The sequence below is a fragment of the Adiantum capillus-veneris genome, chromosome 21 (genome assembly GCF_014529385.1).
Source record: "Adiantum capillus-veneris isolate H3 chromosome 21, ASM1452938v2, whole genome shotgun sequence".
Taxonomy (NCBI): Eukaryota; Viridiplantae; Streptophyta; class Polypodiopsida; order Polypodiales; family Pteridaceae; genus Adiantum; species Adiantum capillus-veneris.
Window position 1 is genome coordinate 134,626,988 of NC_140951.1, and position 19,069 is coordinate 134,646,056.

The 19,069-nt window shown below is 42.2% G+C and overlaps 1 protein-coding gene across 1 annotated transcript; it reads right to left on the bottom strand.

The window, feature by feature from the left end:
• Positions 1–721: 721 nt before the first annotated feature.
• On the bottom strand, positions 722–6,582 carry LOC147431779 (uncharacterized). Its single transcript, XM_086494274.1, has 23 exons — positions 6,133–6,582; positions 5,451–5,572; positions 5,076–5,170; positions 4,904–4,948; positions 4,725–4,800; positions 4,412–4,496; positions 4,271–4,322; positions 4,148–4,201; positions 4,031–4,054; positions 3,900–3,965; positions 3,736–3,808; positions 3,552–3,647; positions 3,376–3,466; positions 3,092–3,125; positions 2,889–2,996; positions 2,752–2,809; positions 2,629–2,645; positions 2,403–2,525; positions 2,233–2,316; positions 1,961–2,145; positions 1,696–1,834; positions 1,548–1,610; positions 722–1,449 (listed from the first exon to the last, which is right to left on the bottom strand). The coding sequence occupies exons 1-23, from the start codon at positions 6,333–6,335 to the stop codon at positions 1,186–1,188; spliced, it is 2,157 nt and encodes a 718-aa protein (XP_086350400.1). The 5' UTR covers positions 6,336–6,582; the 3' UTR covers positions 722–1,185.
• Between the last annotated feature and the right edge of the window lie 12,487 nt (positions 6,583–19,069).

Below are 19,069 nucleotides of genomic sequence, written 5' to 3' on the forward strand. Positions count from 1 at the left end.
TGGAAATTTCCACAAATTAGAGGGGTATTTTGATAATTTTCCCAAAAATTTATCATGTTGGCCTAGCTTATCCGACTAAGAGCACGACCTGACAAGAGTCGAGCATTATGATGTTATTTCAAGTTGTAGGTCTCTCTATATATATATATTTATTTATTTATTTATTTATTTATTTAAAACAATCCAATCTCTAGTCCCCCAAAGAGTGGATCTTAACATAAAGGCTTTGGCCTCTCAACGTACGTGTTGTGGATTCAAATCCCCCGTCGGTTCACACTCTCGAGGGACACGTGGTGTTCACGTTGCTAAGGCTCTTGCCTTTGGACACTCCAATGCATCCTGGGTCACCCAAGGACGAGGCTCCTAGCTGGTTGCTACAAGTTCTTTCCGTCATCTCAGCATGTGGTGCATCAATTAGATGGCCATGGTGATGCCTACGCGTGGCTCTTGTCGGATGGTACGCGGCCCTTGCCAGACCATGTAACATGGCTACTATTAGGAAGGGATAAGCACCTCGCTCTCTGGTGTGTCGAAAAAAAGAACAATCCAATCTCTATTGTGTAGCGATGGCGATCAACCACCTCGAGCAGGAATCCCCCATCTAAACAACAACCAACGCCCTATGTATTCTTTCAGACAAAGTTGCTGCTCACATAGCTGAACGTTTCATAGATCCCCACATTCCTTGAACAGACTAAGCAATTCCTTGATTACAAATATGTAAGACGCACTCTCTTTTATATTTCAATGTACAGAGACTGTAGAATAATCAGAGGCCTCTCTCCAGACTCTTGAGAGCCTGAAAATTTGATACTACTTCCATTACACTGATGCAACGAAGCTCAAAGAGCCCCCCTTCTGGAATGAATGAATGAATGAATGCCTTACACAAGAATGGTGCTTGGCAACTAATATACACCTGATACCCTTGATGCTAGTACCAAGACAAGTCTCCAAAGAATGCACTTCGAAGACTAGAAGCCCGACCTATGATGCAGTGCCAAGCCATTCTAGAAAAGATTGAGAAGTAACAGCTATATACAGCCCTTGGAGCTATGAGAATAGAAAGATGAGGATCTTGATGAAAGGGGTATATGCTGCTTTTCTACCCTTTTCTGACATGTAGTTCATCTGTTGGAGCTGCGATTGCCATCCCTTCGTTGTAAGATGTTGAAACACAATGCCTCAGAGGAAATAGGTCAATTGCTGTTTCTTTCGGCTACCCCCTTCTCCAAACATATCATTCCACGCCCTCAGCTCAGCCATACCCACTCCTTCAGCGGCATAACTGCTAGACACTTGGCTTTTTGCTTGCTTCAGGTCTTCCATGTTTAAGGACCGAAGCATAGGCTCCAAAACCTTGGTCTCTGTGGCTTCTGCAGAATTTGAATCTTCACTAATATGTGAGGCCGATGGAATCTTTGAAACTATGGCTGCATTCCCATTTTTCTGCATTCAATACACAAGCCAATATAGAAAGAAAACATTTAATGTCTACGCTCACAACAACAACTACACAAATGGGAGGGGGAAAAATTGTCATGTACACAAAGCATTTCTTTCTTCAGAAGCTCCCTTATTGGTCGATATGCTGCAACAGTGCACAGATTCTGCAGAAATACACACAAAACTTCAACAAAACTGAAGCTTTTATTCAACAAGGCACTGCAGTGAGTACCCTAGTGAAAATTCAACCTTATGGTCACTTCCAGAATAGCCTTCCGTCATATTTGCAAGCTCAGCAATATCGAGATCATCTGATACAGCTTCCTTTGAAAGAATTGCATTGAGTATCTTCTCCCTGTTTTCTTTGTTAGGAAGATACACCATGATCCTACAATAGACCCAGAAAGGAAGTTTTTTTTCTTAATTTGCTAATCACATAGGCGCACTGCACGTATTTAAGAATTGTAATCCCTTGTGCAATCTACACAACCTAGTCCAGGAAGAACACGCTCACCTTCGTTCGAACCTGCGGATGATCGCATCGTCCAGGTCAAAGGGACGATTAGTGGCTGCCAGAACTAGAATCCTCTCTCCACTCTTAGAACGAAGCCCGTCCCAATGAGCCATGAATTCATTCTTTATCTTTCTCATTGTTTCGTGTTCTCCGGTTCTTGACCTCTGTCTTAGCATGCTGTCAACCTGATCCAGTGACAAACCGGCTTTCATGAAGAAAATGGTGATAAATCAACATTATAAGGTTGATTGACAGATAAATCATGCACATACCTCATCTATAAACAGGATTGTAGGAGCAACTTTAGAGGCCAGGGTGAACAAAGCCCTAACATTCTTTTCGTCTTCTCCAAACCACTGCGGTTCAACTAAGAGCACTTAGCACAAAGCACTAGAGATTTTGTCATCATACCAAGCAGCACCCCAACCAAAGGAAGTCTGACCTTTGAGGTGATTGTCGACATTGACACATTGATGAAGCTAGCACCAGCTTCTGTTGCAACGGCCTTTGCTAACATGGTCTTACCAGTTCCTGGAGGTCCAAACAGCAAGATCCCTTTGCAAGGCTTCAAAAATAGATCAGTGTTTTGATAAGCCAAACAGTTGCACCATGTGCAAGCCTAAGCCAAATCCAAGTCACTCCTTAGACCAGGAAAGACAATTCCTTACCTTAATCAAGCCCCCCCCTGCTGAACAAATCGGGGCGTTGAAGGGGAAGCATCACAACCTCTTGCAGTGCTTCCCTCACATCGTCAAGTGCACCAATATCTTCGAAACTAACTCCAATCTCACCAGCAGGAATAATATCTGGCCGAATTCTCTTCTCAAACTCGTTGTCTACGACAATTTCCTGCAGAATAGATGGAGACATCAGATCTCCAAGCAAAACGTTGTGAGAAAAAAAATTCGGCAGAGAGAAAGTTCTTGACCTTAGCAGGAGCAGGAGACGTTGGTCCATCCCTAATTGCACCTTCCTTGGTCGCAGAGGTGTCGCCTTCCTTGCTTGGATCGTAATTATGGCCATCTGTATCTACTTTCTTGTTGAGAGCATCGTTCTTAGGGCCATCAAAGCCTGTTTTCTTAGATGCGTCACTTTTGGGAACCTTGTCTTCTCCAACCACCTTCAAAGCACTGTCAGATTTATTTTTACTAGATTCTGGAGCACCCTGCATCAAGTGAAAACGTTAGTTCCAACAGCCTACACAGCTTTCCAACAAAATATGCAGAATGAGAAGCTCTTGCATCAAACTGACATGCCTACTAGAGTCTGAAAAAATATTAGTTCAACTCAAACTTTAGCCCATCAGCTAAGAAGACAAACCGCCTATGATTTTCTGTAAGTTGAGGAAGACATAGAATACATGTACTCCAAGACGCTGACAGCGTCCTAAGAAGTTCTTTAACCACAAAACTGACCTGTAAATGCTTTGAGTTGGGATCTGCTTGCAGCTTTGGATCCTTGGTCTTGAGGCCGCCTGCTTGGAATAAGCTAAGCCCATGCGCAAGACTGCCAAATGACAAGCACACCGTAATCACACTGCCAAGAGCAGCAAGGCCTAAACAGTATAACATTCTTGTAGAGCTGAAGTCACCTTTGGAGGAGATAATCAGCTTTCCTTGGCAAATTTGAGGCTTATCAGTGTTCATGAGATGATGGGAAATCGCCGCAACAACTATCTCCTCAATCACTGCCAAACCATCCACAACTCAGTCAATTCAGGTACATCTCTCCTTCAACCACTTGAAAAAGCAACAGACGTGCACTTCGCTACTTACAATTGCCAACCGAAACACCTTTGAAACAAAGTGAGTCGAGGTCCTCACACTTCACATTGTTTGAATTAAGGATCTGTAATTTGAAAATTAAAGAGGAAAAAGTCTTAACCAACTGTACAGATGGCCATTGAAAGTAGGACGTAGCACTTTGCCCGTGATCCTACTTCTACAAGCCGATTCCTGAAGCCATGTGCCTTCATTACTTTCATGTCTTTTGTTGACTCTTCCAGCTAACAATTTTATCATTATCCGTAGGCGGTTTGATGTTGATCTTGTATGGAAAGAGGGCAGCCACATTCTCATCACAATATGCAGAAACCTGCAAACATTGCACCCGTGTTAGAAAGCAGATTCCATTGCAGCAGATGCTGATGGACCCAAATAAAATTGTAGCTACTTATGCAGGCTTCACCTGTTCATTACGAGGCTCTTTCAAAAATCTGGAGCTCAATACAAACACCAGGTCCTGCCAGTTTCATAAACATATTTCGGAGAAGTGTAACTGTCTCAGAACTTCCATTGACCAGCTTCATACAATCATGCAGATACAGAATAATGGGGCCATCTTCCGACAGTCTTGATAGAGCCTGTAAAGGTGAAAGAGTATATCACTACGATGGCACGTAGCAATGAGCTGAAATTAAAGCCTTTTAAGTACTCAAAGAAAACAGCCTACCCTGTACAGAGCAGACACCAGCTTCTTATCTTCAACAACTGAAGATTTTGTGCTTCCATCTTCTTGAGGAAAGCTTGCACAAACCCTGCTTTGCAATCACCATAAAGTTCGCAAGGTCGTTATATTTATGAGGTGCACAGCTAACAAATGATGCACTGCAAACTTCTTGCTTCTACATTGAGCCAAGTATCGACCACATAAAAGGGTTTTTCGCATTAGATCTGGCCCTTAGAAATACCAGCTCTTCAAGTTGCATGAGCACGTTCCAACACATAATTGGTTGATAATGCAAAAACATTGCCTGGATACTTACTTATCCCGTTTGGGAATGCAACAGAGTTCTTGCCAAAAAATCCATTCATGCACCGGACCGCTCCATATGTTGAGTCCTTTGAAAGTTGAAACAAACAAAACACCAATAGCTCTCAGGCACAATGTAAAAGGCGCACTAAGATTGGAAACTAAATCTCCTGGAAAATAAAAGAGGCTTGCCGACAATTCAGTGAGGTCCTTCGAGTTTGCATACTTCATCTGCATCTGTTATAGCAAGGCCCATTATTTCTCTCTTAATTCAAATAACATGAACGAGAGACACATACTCTACTGCAATTTCATTAATCTCATTCAACAAAAACAAGGCTTGTACCAGTCTGCGGAGACTAACCGTAGAAGAGAAGTCTGAGATGTCCAGAATCAAAAGCCTGGCTTGGAAAAAATGAGCCAAGGCACTGACAAGCATCTTATGATATTGTTCAGTCCCTAAAAGAAGTAACAAATTTCAGAAGCTTCCAAACAAAGTGAAGGTTAATCTGTGCAGAAGAGGCACAAAAAGCATTCTAAATGACACTGGCTTGATAGAACTGAACATCTATCCAAAAGAAAAAATAGTTCATCCTTGATTAAAATAGAAAAATAATGGAAAAAACCAATCATGAGGTGCCCATTCTTCGAATGTAGCAGAAAAGAATTGTACAACCTAGTCAAGCTTGCATCCAATGTACAGAGCATCTATGTACATTGAAACACATCATATGCTTACTTGCAGGCCCTAAAAGAAGAACTGCTCGACTTGCTGGAGACAATTTTCGTGTGAATTTGCCTAACTGTGTTTGTTTTAAATGCACATAGGCTGCATTTGTCAATAAAGCCTTTGTCTCTTCGCTGCTCAGGTTAAAGAAACAAAAGAAACATTGAAAATTAGTTGAAAAAGTCTTCATCTCTTTAAGATCAAGTATAAGAACAACTGAAAATTCTGGACATAAGAACGGCTGACAAAATCAGGGTATAACATCAAAATATGAGTTTAGAAATTTCAAAGAAAATTTCCGTATGCACATCATCCCAATTTTCATGAATTTGAGTATGCCAGCAACCATATGTGCATATGATGGGAAATACACTAGCCAATTCTCACTACTACTTATGATGGCTGCAGTCTTCCCCTGTACTGAACGAAATTTCACCCTTGCTACAGCAATTGACACTAACACCACCGTCCGCAAAAAACATAAGCATCATAGCACCCACAGGGCCCATGAAAACCGCATACAGTGGGTTGTTAAGAATGCATGAAGTATAAGCGCAAATGCACGCCAAATAGATGCTGCATGCTTCTCAAGGCCCAGAGGAACAGAAAAGCATCCATACAACTTAAGGACGTAGGAAGAATAAGAAGAAGAGAAATTTTAACGGAGAAATTGAATGACACCATGGGTACGTACTTGAGGAAATAGGGAAATCTGTCGAAGGTGACAGAGCCTTCACCGCAGTCCGCAACAAGAGCTAGAAGCTCATTTTCAAGGACTTGGTCGGAGAGTGAGTCGCTGGTCCATCCATTGAAGCTCTTTGTCCCTGCGGTGGCTACACCAAAACCCAAGCCTACCCCTAAGGCAAGCGCAGAAAGCAGCTTCTGCGTGCTGTCCATCTAGAATTGGTGCAAAACGACGTGGATGATGGTCCCGTGCAGGAGAACGAGAAAGAGCTAATGCTGAGGGTGCAGCGAGAGATCGGCCCGCAGCCTAGCTGACGAGGCCGGTGATGCTCTGGGAAGCGGTGTAAGAAGAAGCAGAGGGGAACGAGATGGTTTCTGTATCGAATCAAGGATCGAAAACTGCGCGCGAAGCTCTTTCGCGTTGTGCCAGCCGCAAGCAGCCTCAAAATACGATTTTGAATTCAACATGTCGTACAAGGCGGACAACGTAATGGTGGGCGGGACAGCCTCCAAATAAGCGGGCGGTTGCGGTAGAGCCTGTTCACATGGGACCGTGGTTGCGAAAATGGCGACGTTCACCTGTGAGACAAGCGGCGTCTTTAGAGCCTGTTCACATGGGACCGTGTTTGCGAACATGTTGCGAATTCATTATGTTCACATATGAGGTTTTCCCGAATTTCTTGAGCAGCGGTTGCGAGCTGGTTGCGAGCCTGCTCCATGCCTGGCTGGGGGTGGAGCGCGAGCACAACCACGAAAAAAGACAAGCACCAGATTCGTATTCGTGGCAAGAGACACTTTGGTGTTTACTGCTTTAGGGAATACGAGCAATAAAATAAATAAGAAGAGCGAGCTGAGAATGCAAAGCGACAAACCCAAGATTCTTGGCAAGAAATACTGAAAAAAAAGCTTTATTTATTGAATTTAGAGGTCTCCATATGAATTGCATGTTTTTGGGTTGCCACTTGCCAACAAGTTCGCAACCCTCAAGCCATGTGAACTGGCTCGTAGATTCTTTTCAAATTTGCAAGAGTTTTGAAATTTTGAACCAAAAATTTTCTCGTTTATTTGACAGGGTCAACCGGCTCAAGGCTAAGCTTGAGAGAGAGTGTGTAACATCGGCCAACGAAGGGTGGTAGATGCCATGGAGCATGGCTTTTGATATAACTTTTTTTGTTTTCGTAATCTTTACGATTAAGAAGAGTTTCACACACAGACAGGCAAGGTTTTCGCTTGCATTAGCAATGTTGCCTTTTTCCTGCTTGCTCTCTGCATCGATGCCTCAATTGGGCAGGGGTAGAGAGGACTCTATCCATTTTGGCAAAGCTAAAATACTAGGTGTGGGCAGGCGGACTCCCTGAGGCGGGGTTAATCTCAAAATGTGCAAAATTTGAGCTTATTTTTCAAATTTTCACATGTTCACATTGCTTTGCTCAATTTTTAGGCACAATATTTCCTTGTTCTCATGCTCCTAAGAGGCATAACTGGATTTTCAAGTATCACCATTGTAAGCTGAGACATACTTTTCTCAAACATTGTTCAAACATTGTTATGCATGACCACTAGTCTAGTGTTCACATTAAACCTCCAAACAATTTGAGCTTTGAGCTTATCTTTAATATTTTAGACTGCTTAGCTCAAATTTTAGGCAGAATAAATGTCCTTTTCCTCGTGCTCCTAACCGGCAAATACCCTATGTAACATTTAATGCACTAGCAACTTGTGTGTAGCTGAAATTGATAACATAGTGAGCATTTCATTAAGAACAAGTTCCTAATGAGCATAGAGAGAGTACCTAATTTGAGAAAGCAACATAGCAATTTACACCTAGACATTGACAATACTTGAAAAGAGAGAGAAATAAAACAATTGACAACACTTGAGGACCGGATTTACATGGAGCCGGTCCCCCCTCCATAAAGGCTTCGTATTATAGCATCTCCCATCAAAGGAGACTTTTGTACAATACAATTCTTGTGTTCCTTGACAAAACTCGAAGGTGCAATGAAGATGGAAGCTTCATGCACCAAATTATTCTTGAAAAACACACCTAGTGTCCCTAGCCTCAGTCCCAAGACCTCACACACCTTCAAAAATGGTGAGAGCTAGCAGGGAATGAGAATGATTGAGAGGAAGAAGATGTATCTTACGAGATTCCATGTTGAGAGATAATGTGACCTAAATACTGAATCTCTTGTAAGAAAAATTCACTTTTATTTTGACTAATATAAAGTTTATTCTCTCGTAAAACTTGAAATATTACCTGGAGGTGTTGCTTGTGTTCGTCTAATGAATCAAAGTAGATGATTATACCATCAAAAAACACTCCAGTAAAGGTTTGGTGAGGCCTAAATAGCTTCTCCATCAGGCGGTTAAATGTGGCTGGTGCATTGGTCAATCCAAAAGGCATGACAATGTACTCGTAAAGACCAAACATAGTGTGAAATGCGGTCTTTAGAATGTCTTGATCAACTATCCTTATTTGATGGTAGCCATTGTAGCTTATCAAATAGGTCTTCTACCTATGGAATGGGAAACCTATTCTTGATAGTGATCCTATTTGGTGCTCTATAGTCGACACACATACGATATGTGCCATCTTTCTTTCGCACTAATAACATTGGTGAACAAAATGGAGAGAGCTAGGACTAACCATGCCTTTCTCAACCAACTCATGCACTTGCTGCATAATCTCCTTTTGTTGAGCTTGAGAAACTTGATAAGGAGGTTTATTAGGCAGTGAGCTTCCTGGAAGAAGTTCAATTGCATGGCCGTCATCCCCTAGTTTGGGAGGTAGCTCACAAGGGATGTCGTCAATAGAGACATCTTGAAATCCCTTGAGGAAATTGGATAACTCTAATTCCTATTGATTGTTTATATCTTCTTTTGCTAAAACATTAGGTTCATTATGAGAATCTTTAACAAAAACCATGTACACGGAAATATAGCTCTTTATTGACTTATTGAATGTAATGGAATTAGCCTATTCAACTTGAGAGTAGCGGAAATTAATGAGAATACTTTCGAGAAATAACTTTGTGGGCATAGCGGGTAGACATAATTGAAGATAGCAACATAATCATAGCAATTAGTTAACTTGGCATGAACAATACTTTTGCAAGAGAGAGAATTTAGAGAACATGACAACAGTTGAGGACCGGATTTATGTGGAGCCGGTCATCCCTCCAATAGGCATTTGTATTATGATTTCTCCCATTAAGAGAGACTTGTTACAATACATTCCTTGTGTTCCTTTGTGACCTAGGTGATGCAATGAAGATGGAAAGCTTCATGCATCACAATCATAGCATAACATGAACTTGAAGAAAGCTTTAACTATCCCAAGCCTCAGTCCCAAGACCTCAAACACCTTCGAAGGTGGAGAGAGCTAGTAGGGAATGAGTGTAGGGAAGAGGAAGAAGAAACATTTCATAGGAGAAAGAAATAGTTCCTCACTTATCATAACTCTTGTGCTAGCATACATAATAGCATAGTAATGAAGAAGAAGGAGATGGCAAGCTTAAGCATTGAAGCATGGCTCTTGGTTGGATTTGCACTCCATAGCCAAGAGTGTTGGTGTAGGCTCTCAACCTCTACTTGCTTGGAGAAGGAGAGGGAGCTCTTGCACTTTGCATAGCACACAATGAGAGTGTTTGTGAGTGTGTGTGGATGAGTATACCCCTCAAGCAAGCCCCCTCCTTGCTAGGTCGATCCCTCCTTCTAGCTCATAATTGAAGCTCATTGGCTCTTGCCAAGCCTAGCCAATCACAAGCTTGGGCCATTTCTAGCATTAGGTGTAGGCTTGGGACAAGTGTCTCCCTTTCCCCTTTGAGAGAGAGGACTTGATAAATGCAAAAACAATTAGGTAATTCAAGTAATTTATCATTGGACCCCTTTGAAGCTTAGCCAATAGGCTTCAAGCAACACATGAAGGTAACATGGGTAGGGACCTGACATGTGTCCTTGCTGCCTCTTCAAGTTGGGGCTTCCCTTGTGTGTGTGAATGTGTGTTCTCTATCTAATCCCTAGGAAAAGGGCTCACCCCCCCTCTTGTAGGGATGCTTTTGACTTTAGGTGTTCAAGCACCTTACTCACCAAGCATGACAAAGCACTTGAACTAAGGGGTATTCCCACAAGCATGTCAAGGCACCTCAAGCACCTTAATCAAGCGGCAAGTCAAGCACCTCAAGCATGGAGCAAGTTAAGCACCTCAAGCACCTTAATCAAGCACCTCAAGCAGGACAAGCACCTCAAGCACGACAAGCACCTCGAGCTTGGGCCGGGTTCCCACCTCAAGCTCAGCCCTAGCTTACCTAAGGTCAAAGGACTTTTACACACATTATTGGAGGTCTTCAATGAAGCTAACCCTAAGGTCTTATGCTCCATTGGTTAGCCTTGCTCTTTGATAGACCATCTCCCATTTGGGCCCCTTTACCATTGGCCCCGTGTTGAGATAGATCTATAAGCACATATTTATATCTTAACACTTGTTCCCGTTTATTCTCCCACATTAAGTGATCAATTTAATATGAGAAAATCATTTGGGTTGGTTAGATATTAGATTTTATGACATTACCTCTCTCTTGAAATCATAGTCGTCCTCAACTATGAGGTAGAAGAGATAAATCCTTAGTCAGTAGTCAATCGTACTTAGCGGGTAGAGGATCCCTTTTTACCCTACGACATCTTTCCAAGATGGATGACTAATCCATTTGGTGCTTGGGAGACATAGCTGCCGCAAGCATGTCTGCTCTTTAGTCCATGTCATTCTCCCAAAGTAGAGTGACAAATTCTACTTGGTGTTTGAGAGACGTCGTCATCACAAACATGATTCTAAGCATGCATACTAGTTAAATTTGTGCACAATTAAAAAGAGGACTAGTCTTATAAGACAAAAACATTAGTCATTTAAAAGAAATTTGTACATTTGCTTACTCTAATGTAGCATTGTAAGCATTGACAAGGTTCATACTATCCTTAAGTTGTACGCCTTGCATCCATCTAGCATCTTCAAAAGGATAATTTTTGAACTTAATAAGATACCGTCGGATAATCTTACCATGTCGTAGTACCTTGTCTTCATGCCGAAGGACAGCTTCGGGTTGTAGCACCTCTTCTTGATCTTCAACTTCGGGAGGGTCTTCAATAATTGGTTCAGTTGGTGGCTCTCCTTTGTAGGGCTTAAGTAGGCTTACATGAAAGGCATTGTGTATGAGCCAATGGTTGGGCAACTTGAGTTGATAAGCCGTCTCATTGATGGGCTTCAAGATTTGGAAAGGACCATAGTATCTTTTTGCTAGTTTAGCATAATACTTTTGATGGCCCGTAGGATTTTTGTCCGTCGCTTGCCTTAATCGAGCCTTAGGAAACTTGAGTAAGACCCAATCATTTTCTTTGAACATTAAGGCTTTTCTATGCTTATCAGCAGCAACTTTTTGCCTTTGTTGAGAGATGGATATAGCCTCCCTAATCTTTTGAAAAGATTCTTGTAGGTCACGGCTATATTCATCGGTGGCGAAGATCTTCCCATGTACTTTGAGTAGCAAGGGACTTTTAGGTCTTCCCTCAATGATCTCAAAAGGTGCTTTTCCCGTAGAAGTATGTACAGTATTATTGTAGGCATACTCTACAAGAGGTAAGTACTTTTCCCATTGTGAGCGTTGATCTACTTCGGTAACATAAGTCTTGAGTAGATCGAGTATCGTAAGATTGGCTATCTCACTTTGGCCATCCGTTTGTGGGTGATAGGCCGAAGAGAAATTCAATCTTGTTCCTAGATTTTCAAAGAGACCTTTCCAGAAATTACTGGTCATTCTAGGATCTCTATCTGACACGATGGATGTGGGTAATCCATGGTGCTTGAAAATCTGAGATATGAAGAGAGTTGCCATTTGATGTGCCTTAATAGTCTTTTTGACAGGAATAAAATGTGCTTGCTTGCTAAACCTGTCGACTATTGTCCATATTCTTGTATTCCCATGGATAGATTTGGGTAATCCAAAGATGAAATCCATGGATATACTCTCCCATGGTGAATTTGGAATAGGCAATGGCTGGAGTAATCCAGGTTGCTTCCCTCTATCATACTTGGTCTTTTGGCATACTACACATTTTGATACATACTCTTGTATGTCCACTTTCATGGTAGGCCAATAGAAGTACGTCTCTACTCCTCGGAGAGTAGGTTGAATACCTCTATGCCCCGCATATGGAGGAGCATGGGATTCATACATAACTTTCTCACGAAGAGAATGGGTAACACATAGCCTATTTCCGTGGAGAAGATAACCATCCTACAAGGTGAATGGTTCCTCTTTCTTCCCCAAAGCAAGGGTTGACATTATGTCTTTAAAGTCAGGATCAGTAGCATACTCATCTATCATAGAGGATAGATCATTGTGAGTAGCTATAGACACCGCATTAACTTTTGGTCGTCGTGAAAGTGCATCGGCAACTTGATTGTGCTTACCAGCTATGTGAGCAATATGGAAATTAAATTGCGAAAGAAAATTTGCCCACCTCATTTGTTTGTCGGAAAGCTTGGTTTGCGTCTTGAAATACTTGAGACTTTGGTGGTCGGTTCGTAAGATAAATGGAGTCCCCAATAGGTAGTGCTTCCATGTGTCTAGGGCATGTAGAATAGCTAAAATCTCTTTCTCATAAATGCCCAAGACTCGTTTATCACTATTGAGCCTTCGGCTCTCATATGCTATGGCATGCCCTTCTTGAAGCAAAACCGCTCCAAGGCAATCACCACAAGCATCACATTGGACCTCAAATGGCTTTGAGAGATCCGGAAGCACGAGGAATGGTTGGGAAGTAAGATTCTCTTTGAGCTTTTCAAAAGCATTTTGCTCCTTAGCAGTCCATACAAACTTAACGTTCTTCTTAGTTAAGTCGTGTAGTGGTCCTGCTATTTGAGAGAATTTTGTTATGAAGCGTCTATAGTATGCGCACATACCAATAAAGCTTCTTAGCTCATGTAGGTTTCTTGGGTTAGGCCATGATTTTATTACCTCTAACTTTGATGAATCCATTTGGATACCATCTTTAGAGATAATATGACCTAGGTATTGAATCTCTTGAAGGAAGAATTCGCTTTTCTTTTGGTTGAGATAAAGCTTGTTCTCCCTCAATGCTTGAAAAATCACTTGGAGATGTTGCTTATGTTCCTCCAAAGACTTAGAGTAGATGATGATATTATCAAAGAACACTCCAGAGAATTTACGATATGGTCTAAAAATTTTCTCCATCAAACGATTGAACGTAGCTGGTGCATTAGTCAAGCCAAAAGGCATGACTAGATATTCATAAAGACCAAACGTTGTGCGAAACGCGGTCTTTAAGATATCTTCATCCACTATCCTTATTTGATGATAGCCACTCTTAAGGTCAATCCTACTGAAGTAGGTAGAGCCTTGTAGCTTATCAAACAGATCTTCTACCCGAGGTACGAGAAATCTATTTTTGATAGTGATATGGTTTAGTGCTCGATAGTCCACACACATACGATATGTACCATCTTTCTTTTGCACTAAAAGGACTGGAGAACAAAAGGGAGAGGAACTAGGTCTCACCATCCCTTTGTCTACCAGCTCTTGTACTTGCCTCATGATCTCCTCTTGTTGAGCTTGTGAGACTCGATAAGGAGGCTTGTTAGGTGGTGAGCTTCCAGGAAGGAGCTCAATACGATGGTCATCATTCCCTCATTTTGGAGGTAAGTCCATAGGGATATCATCGATGAATACATCTTGGAATCCTTTTAGAAAATTAGACAAGTCTAACTCTTCTTGATTCCTACCATTTACATTTGATGAAACATTAGTATCTTTTAGAGACTCTTTGACAAAAATCATGTACGCAGAAACTGAGCTCTTCATTGACTTATCAAAAGCAAGAGGATTTACAAGTGGAATAGTGCGACCACGCTCACTAGCATCTATATACATGTTCTTTCCCCTGTAGGTGAAGTAAATTCTCCTTTCAGGGAACTTCATGTTGGCAGCCATGCGATCAAACCATGGTGCCCCTAGGATAACATCCTGATGTTGGAGAGGAGAGATGAAGAAGTCTTCTTTGTCGACATAGCTTTGGACATGAAGCCTCAATTTCCCAATCAAGGGAGTAACGGAGGCTTGTTGTCCCTTGAAAGCTGCATCAGCCACTACTATATCTCCCATCTCAAAAGCTTGAATGCCCAACTTGGTGGCCAACTCTATTGATATGAAGTTGAGAGTAGAGCCATGGTCAAACAAGATGAAGGCATCATGCTCTCTTACCTTTCCCCAAGCATAGGAGAGTGATGATCCTTTGTAATGAGCATCCTCTTTTGGAGCTTCGATGGTGGAAGCCCCAGGAGTCTCATTGCGAGTATTCTTCTTGGGGCAAGAACAATAGCCATGTCCTTGCTCCCCACACTTGAAACACTTATGGTCCTTGCGAAAAGCTTCAAGCTCTTCAGGAGAGAGTTTTTTTTTACCTTTGTAAACTCCCTTCTCCTTGGACCGATTGTTGTTATTGTTGTTGTTGGAAGTGACTTGGGAATTGTTTTGAGCATTGGTTTTCCCCTTTGCATCATTTTTATCTTTGTTTTCCATGGGCTTGACATTACGTCTAGCCCCTTGATGGAAATTGATGCGTGAAGCAACCATGGTGTGGTGGATTACTTCGGTAATAGTACCAGGCCGTTGAGAGTTGATGTATTCGGCCATCTCTTCAGGTAATCCCGCACAGAATTGTTGTCTTTGCTCGACAAAGTCTATCTTTTGAAAGACAGTAGCTTTGAGATGTAAATCCCAAAACTTGTCTACATACTTGTTGATAGACTCATGAGAGAGAAGCTTCAAGCCGCGCCATTCGGTAAGAACTTTATCTTTAGTATCGCTTGGAAGAAATTGCTTCATGATGGAAACTCGTAGAGTTTTCCATGTATTTGGGGCTTCTCCATTGCCACGAAGGCTAGCCCACCATTGACGAGCTGATTTTTGGAAGTGCATAGCTACATGGCGTAGCTTGGAGGATTCTGTGAAGCCCTCGTCCCCAAAGGCCGCATCAAATTGCTGGATGAAGGCCAACACTTTGTCGGTAGCACCAAAGGTGCCATCGTAGGTGAGAAAAGAGATACTCTTTCCTCCCTCCTTGAACTTATTTAGCTTTTGTGACCTTCGCCATGCAGGAAATGATTTGCGATGTCCTCCCCTCTTGTATTCTCTAGGAGAATAGCCATAACTTTCATCGGAAGAGGAGGAAGGTGAAGAAGAAGGAGAAGAGGGTGACCTCTTCCTAGCCCTTTTCTTCCTTTGTTTCCTCTCTTGCCTTTCAGAGTGATGAGGAGAAGGACTATGGGTTGCTCTTTTCCTCTTGGGAGGAGTAGGCGATTGTCTAGACTGCCGTCTTCGTGGAGCCACATCTTCAGAAGAACTTAGACTTTCATTGCTTTCTTTCTCTTTGGATTCCTCCTCTCGAATGGGAGAGAGTCTTCTTTTGGGGGTCTCTTCAAGAGGCTTCCTAAGCTTTCTCTCCTCTTGGAGAGGAAGGAAAATTCCATAAGCACGAAGTTGTTGAGTAACTTCGGCTTGCAAAGCAGGGTTGCCCATAGCTTGTTGCAACCTAGTGACGAGATAATTAACAAACATGGGAACATCATCATTGGCACCTTCATGTGCAAAATCAAAGCTATCTATGTTCATTCTACTCTCTTGATTATTGTCAGCCATGTTAACAAAATTTATGTATGTACTTAGTGTATGCTTTGGCAATTCAAAACCTTAGTTGCCACTCCTCTTAGCCTTTGAAAATCGGCTCTTAAGTATCTACACTCACGGCTCAAATTGGTTAATTATAGAGAGTAGAGGAGTAGGTCTAACATAGCAGAGTTGCCAAGGGCTAGCTCCTTTCGGACTTCTTATGGCTCAATAATGGTAAAGCCGTAGGCAAGTCTGAAAAGACTCCATTATTAAGTCCAAATCTCCCGAGGTGTGCACCATCCCCCACATAGTGGGCTTAACAAAACCGATATTAGATCCCACTTCCACTTACCCTATTATAATTAACAACATCAACCATTTATAGGCTACTTAAGGACCTCTCTTCTTAAGCAAGAAAAGAGAAACCAAAGGCTCTGATACCAATGTAATGGAATTAGCCTATTCAACTTGAGAGTAGCGGAAATTAATGAGAATACTTTCGAGAAATAACTTTGTGGGCATAGCGGGTAGACATAATTGAAGATAGCAACATAATCATAGCAATTAGTTAACTTGGCATGAACAATAGTTTTGCAAGGGAGAGAATTTAGAGAACATGACAACAGTTGAGGACCGGATTTATGTGGAGCCGGTCCCCCCTCCAATAGGCATTTGTATTATGATTTCTCCCATTAAGAGAGACTTGTTACAATACATTCCTTGTGTTCCTTTGTGACCTAGGTGATGCAATGAAGATGGAAATCTTCATGCATCACAATCATAGCATAACATGAACTTGAAGAAAGCTTTAACTATCCCAAGCCTCAGTCCCAAGACCTCAAACACCTTCGAAGGTGGAGAGAGCTAGCAGGGAATGAGGGTAGGGAAGAGGAAGAAGAAACATTTCATAGGAGAAAGAACTAGTTCCTCACTTATCATAACTCTTGTGCTAGCATACATAATAGCATAGTAATGAAGAAGAAGGAGATGGCAAGCTTAAGCATTGAAGCATGGCTCTTGGTTGGATTTGCACTCCATAGCCAAGAGTGTTGGTGTAGGCTCTCAACCTCTACTTGCTTGGAGAAGGAGAGGGATCTCTTGCACTTTGCATAGCACACAATGAGAGTGTTTGTGAGTGTGTGTGGATGAGTATACCCCTCAAGCAAGCCCCCTCCTTGCTAGGTCGATCCCTCCTTCTAGCTCATAATTGAATCTCATTGGCTCTTGCCAAGCCTAGCCAATCACAAGCTTGGGCCATTTCTAGCATTAGGTGTAGGCTTGGGACAAGTGTCTCCCTTTCCCCTTTGAGAGAGAGGACTTGATAAATGCAAAAACAATTAGGTAATTCAAGTAATTTATCATTGGACCCCTTTGAAGCTTAGCCAATAGGCTTCAAGCAACACATGAAGGTAACATGGGTAGGGACCTGACATGTGTCCTTGCTGCCTCTTCAAGCTGGGGCTTCCCTTGTGTGTGTGAATGTGTGTTCTCTATCTAATCCCTAGGAAAAGGGCTCGCCCCCCCTCTTGTAGGGATGCTTTTGACTTTAGGTGTTCAAGCACCTTACTCACCAAGCATGACAAAGCACTTGAACTAAGGGGTATTCCCACAAGCATGTCAAGGCACCTCAAGCACCTTAATCAAGCGGCAAGTCAAGCACCTCAAGCATGGAGCAAGTTAAGCACCTCAAGCACCTTAATCAAGCACCTCAAGCAGGACAAGCACCTCAAGCACGACAAGCACCTCGAGCTTGGGCCAGGTTCCCACCTCAAGCTCAGCCCTAGCTTACCTAAGGTCAAAGGACTTTTACACACATTATTGGAGGTCTTCAATGAAGCTAAACCTAAGGTCTTATGCTCCATTGGTTAGCCTTGCTCTTTGATAGACCATCTCCCATTTGGGCCCCTTTACCATTGGCCCCGTGTTGAGATAGATCTATAAGCACATATCTATATCTTAACACTTGTTCCCGTTTATTCTCCCACATTAAGTGATCAATTTAATATGAGAAAATCATTTGGGTTGGTTAGATATTAGATTTTATGACATTGAAAGCTTGCTTATGTACAATGGGTATGGTACTACCCAACTCCTTAGCATCTATGTACATATATTTTTCCCTGAACCTAAAGTAGATTTGCCTTTCAGGGAATTTAACATTGGTAGCGATGTGATCAAACGATGGTGCCCCTAGGATTACATCCTCATGCTTGAGAGGAGAGATGAAGAAATTCTCCTTGTCCACATAGCTTTGGACATGGAGCCTCAATTTCCCAATTAAGGGAGTGACTGAGGCTTCTTGCCCCTAGAAAGCACCATTGATAGGTACGACATCTCCCATCTCATAGGCTTGGATGCCTAGCTTGGTGGCCAACTCTGTGGATATGAAATTGTGAGTAGAACCAGGGTCAAAGAGAATGAAAGCATCATGTTCTCTTACCTTTCCCCAAGCATGACATAGAGGAGATCCTTTGTGATGAGCATCCTCTTCTTGAATTACCAAGGTAGCTCTAGGAGGCTCATTACGTGTATTCTTGTGGGGGCAAGCACGATAGGCATGCCCTTGCTCCTCGCACTTGAAACAAGGGTTATCTTTCAATAACACTCTAGATCTTCAAGAGAGAGTTTATTTTTGCCTTTATAACCTCCCTTCTCCTTGGATTTGTTGTTGTTGGCATTGTCTTTGGGAGACTTTTGGACGTTGTCCTTCCCCTTAGGCTCATTATGGTCCTTGTTTTCCATGGGTTTAAGATTTCTCTTAGCTCCTTGTTGGAAAAGTTGATGCTTGAAGCCACCACAGTATGGTGTATGACCGCAGATATGATGCGTGGCCTTTGGGAGTTAACATACTCTGCCATATCCTCAGATAAACCCGCACAAAATTGTTGTTTTTGCTCTCCAAAATCCATCTTTTTGTAGACAGTGGCTTTGAGATGTAAATCCCAAAACTTGTCTATATATTTGCAAATAGATTCGTAGGGAGAGAGCTTCAAGCTTCGCCATTCGGTGAGTACTTTTTTTTTTGGCATCGATAGCCAAAAACTACTTCATGATGGAAGCTCTTAAAGCTTTCCATGTTCGTGGAGCTTCATCGTTTGCTCGTAGGCTAGACCACCATTGTCTGGCGGACTTTTGAAAATGCATAGCTACATGATGTAGCTTAGAGGACTCCGTGAAGCCCTCATCTCCAAACGCCGCATCGAATTGTTGGATAAAGACCAAGACTTTGTCCGTAGCACCAAAGGTGCCATCGTAGGTAAGGAA

Bases quoted from the DNA above. Each gene is read 5' to 3' on its own strand.
- LOC147431779 (XM_086494274.1), bottom strand. From the start codon at position 6,335: ATGGACAGCACGCAGAAGCTGCTTTCTGCGCTTGCCTTAGGGGTAGGC. The intron at 4,497-4,724 runs GTAAGTATCCAG...ATTGCAAAGCAG, and splicing joins TGCATTCCCAAACGGGATAA to GGTTTGTGCAAGCTTTCCTC. The intron at 1,835-1,960 runs GTGAGCGTGTTC...GGTCTATTGTAG, and splicing joins ATCCGCAGGTTCGAACGAAG to GATCATGGTGTATCTTCCTA.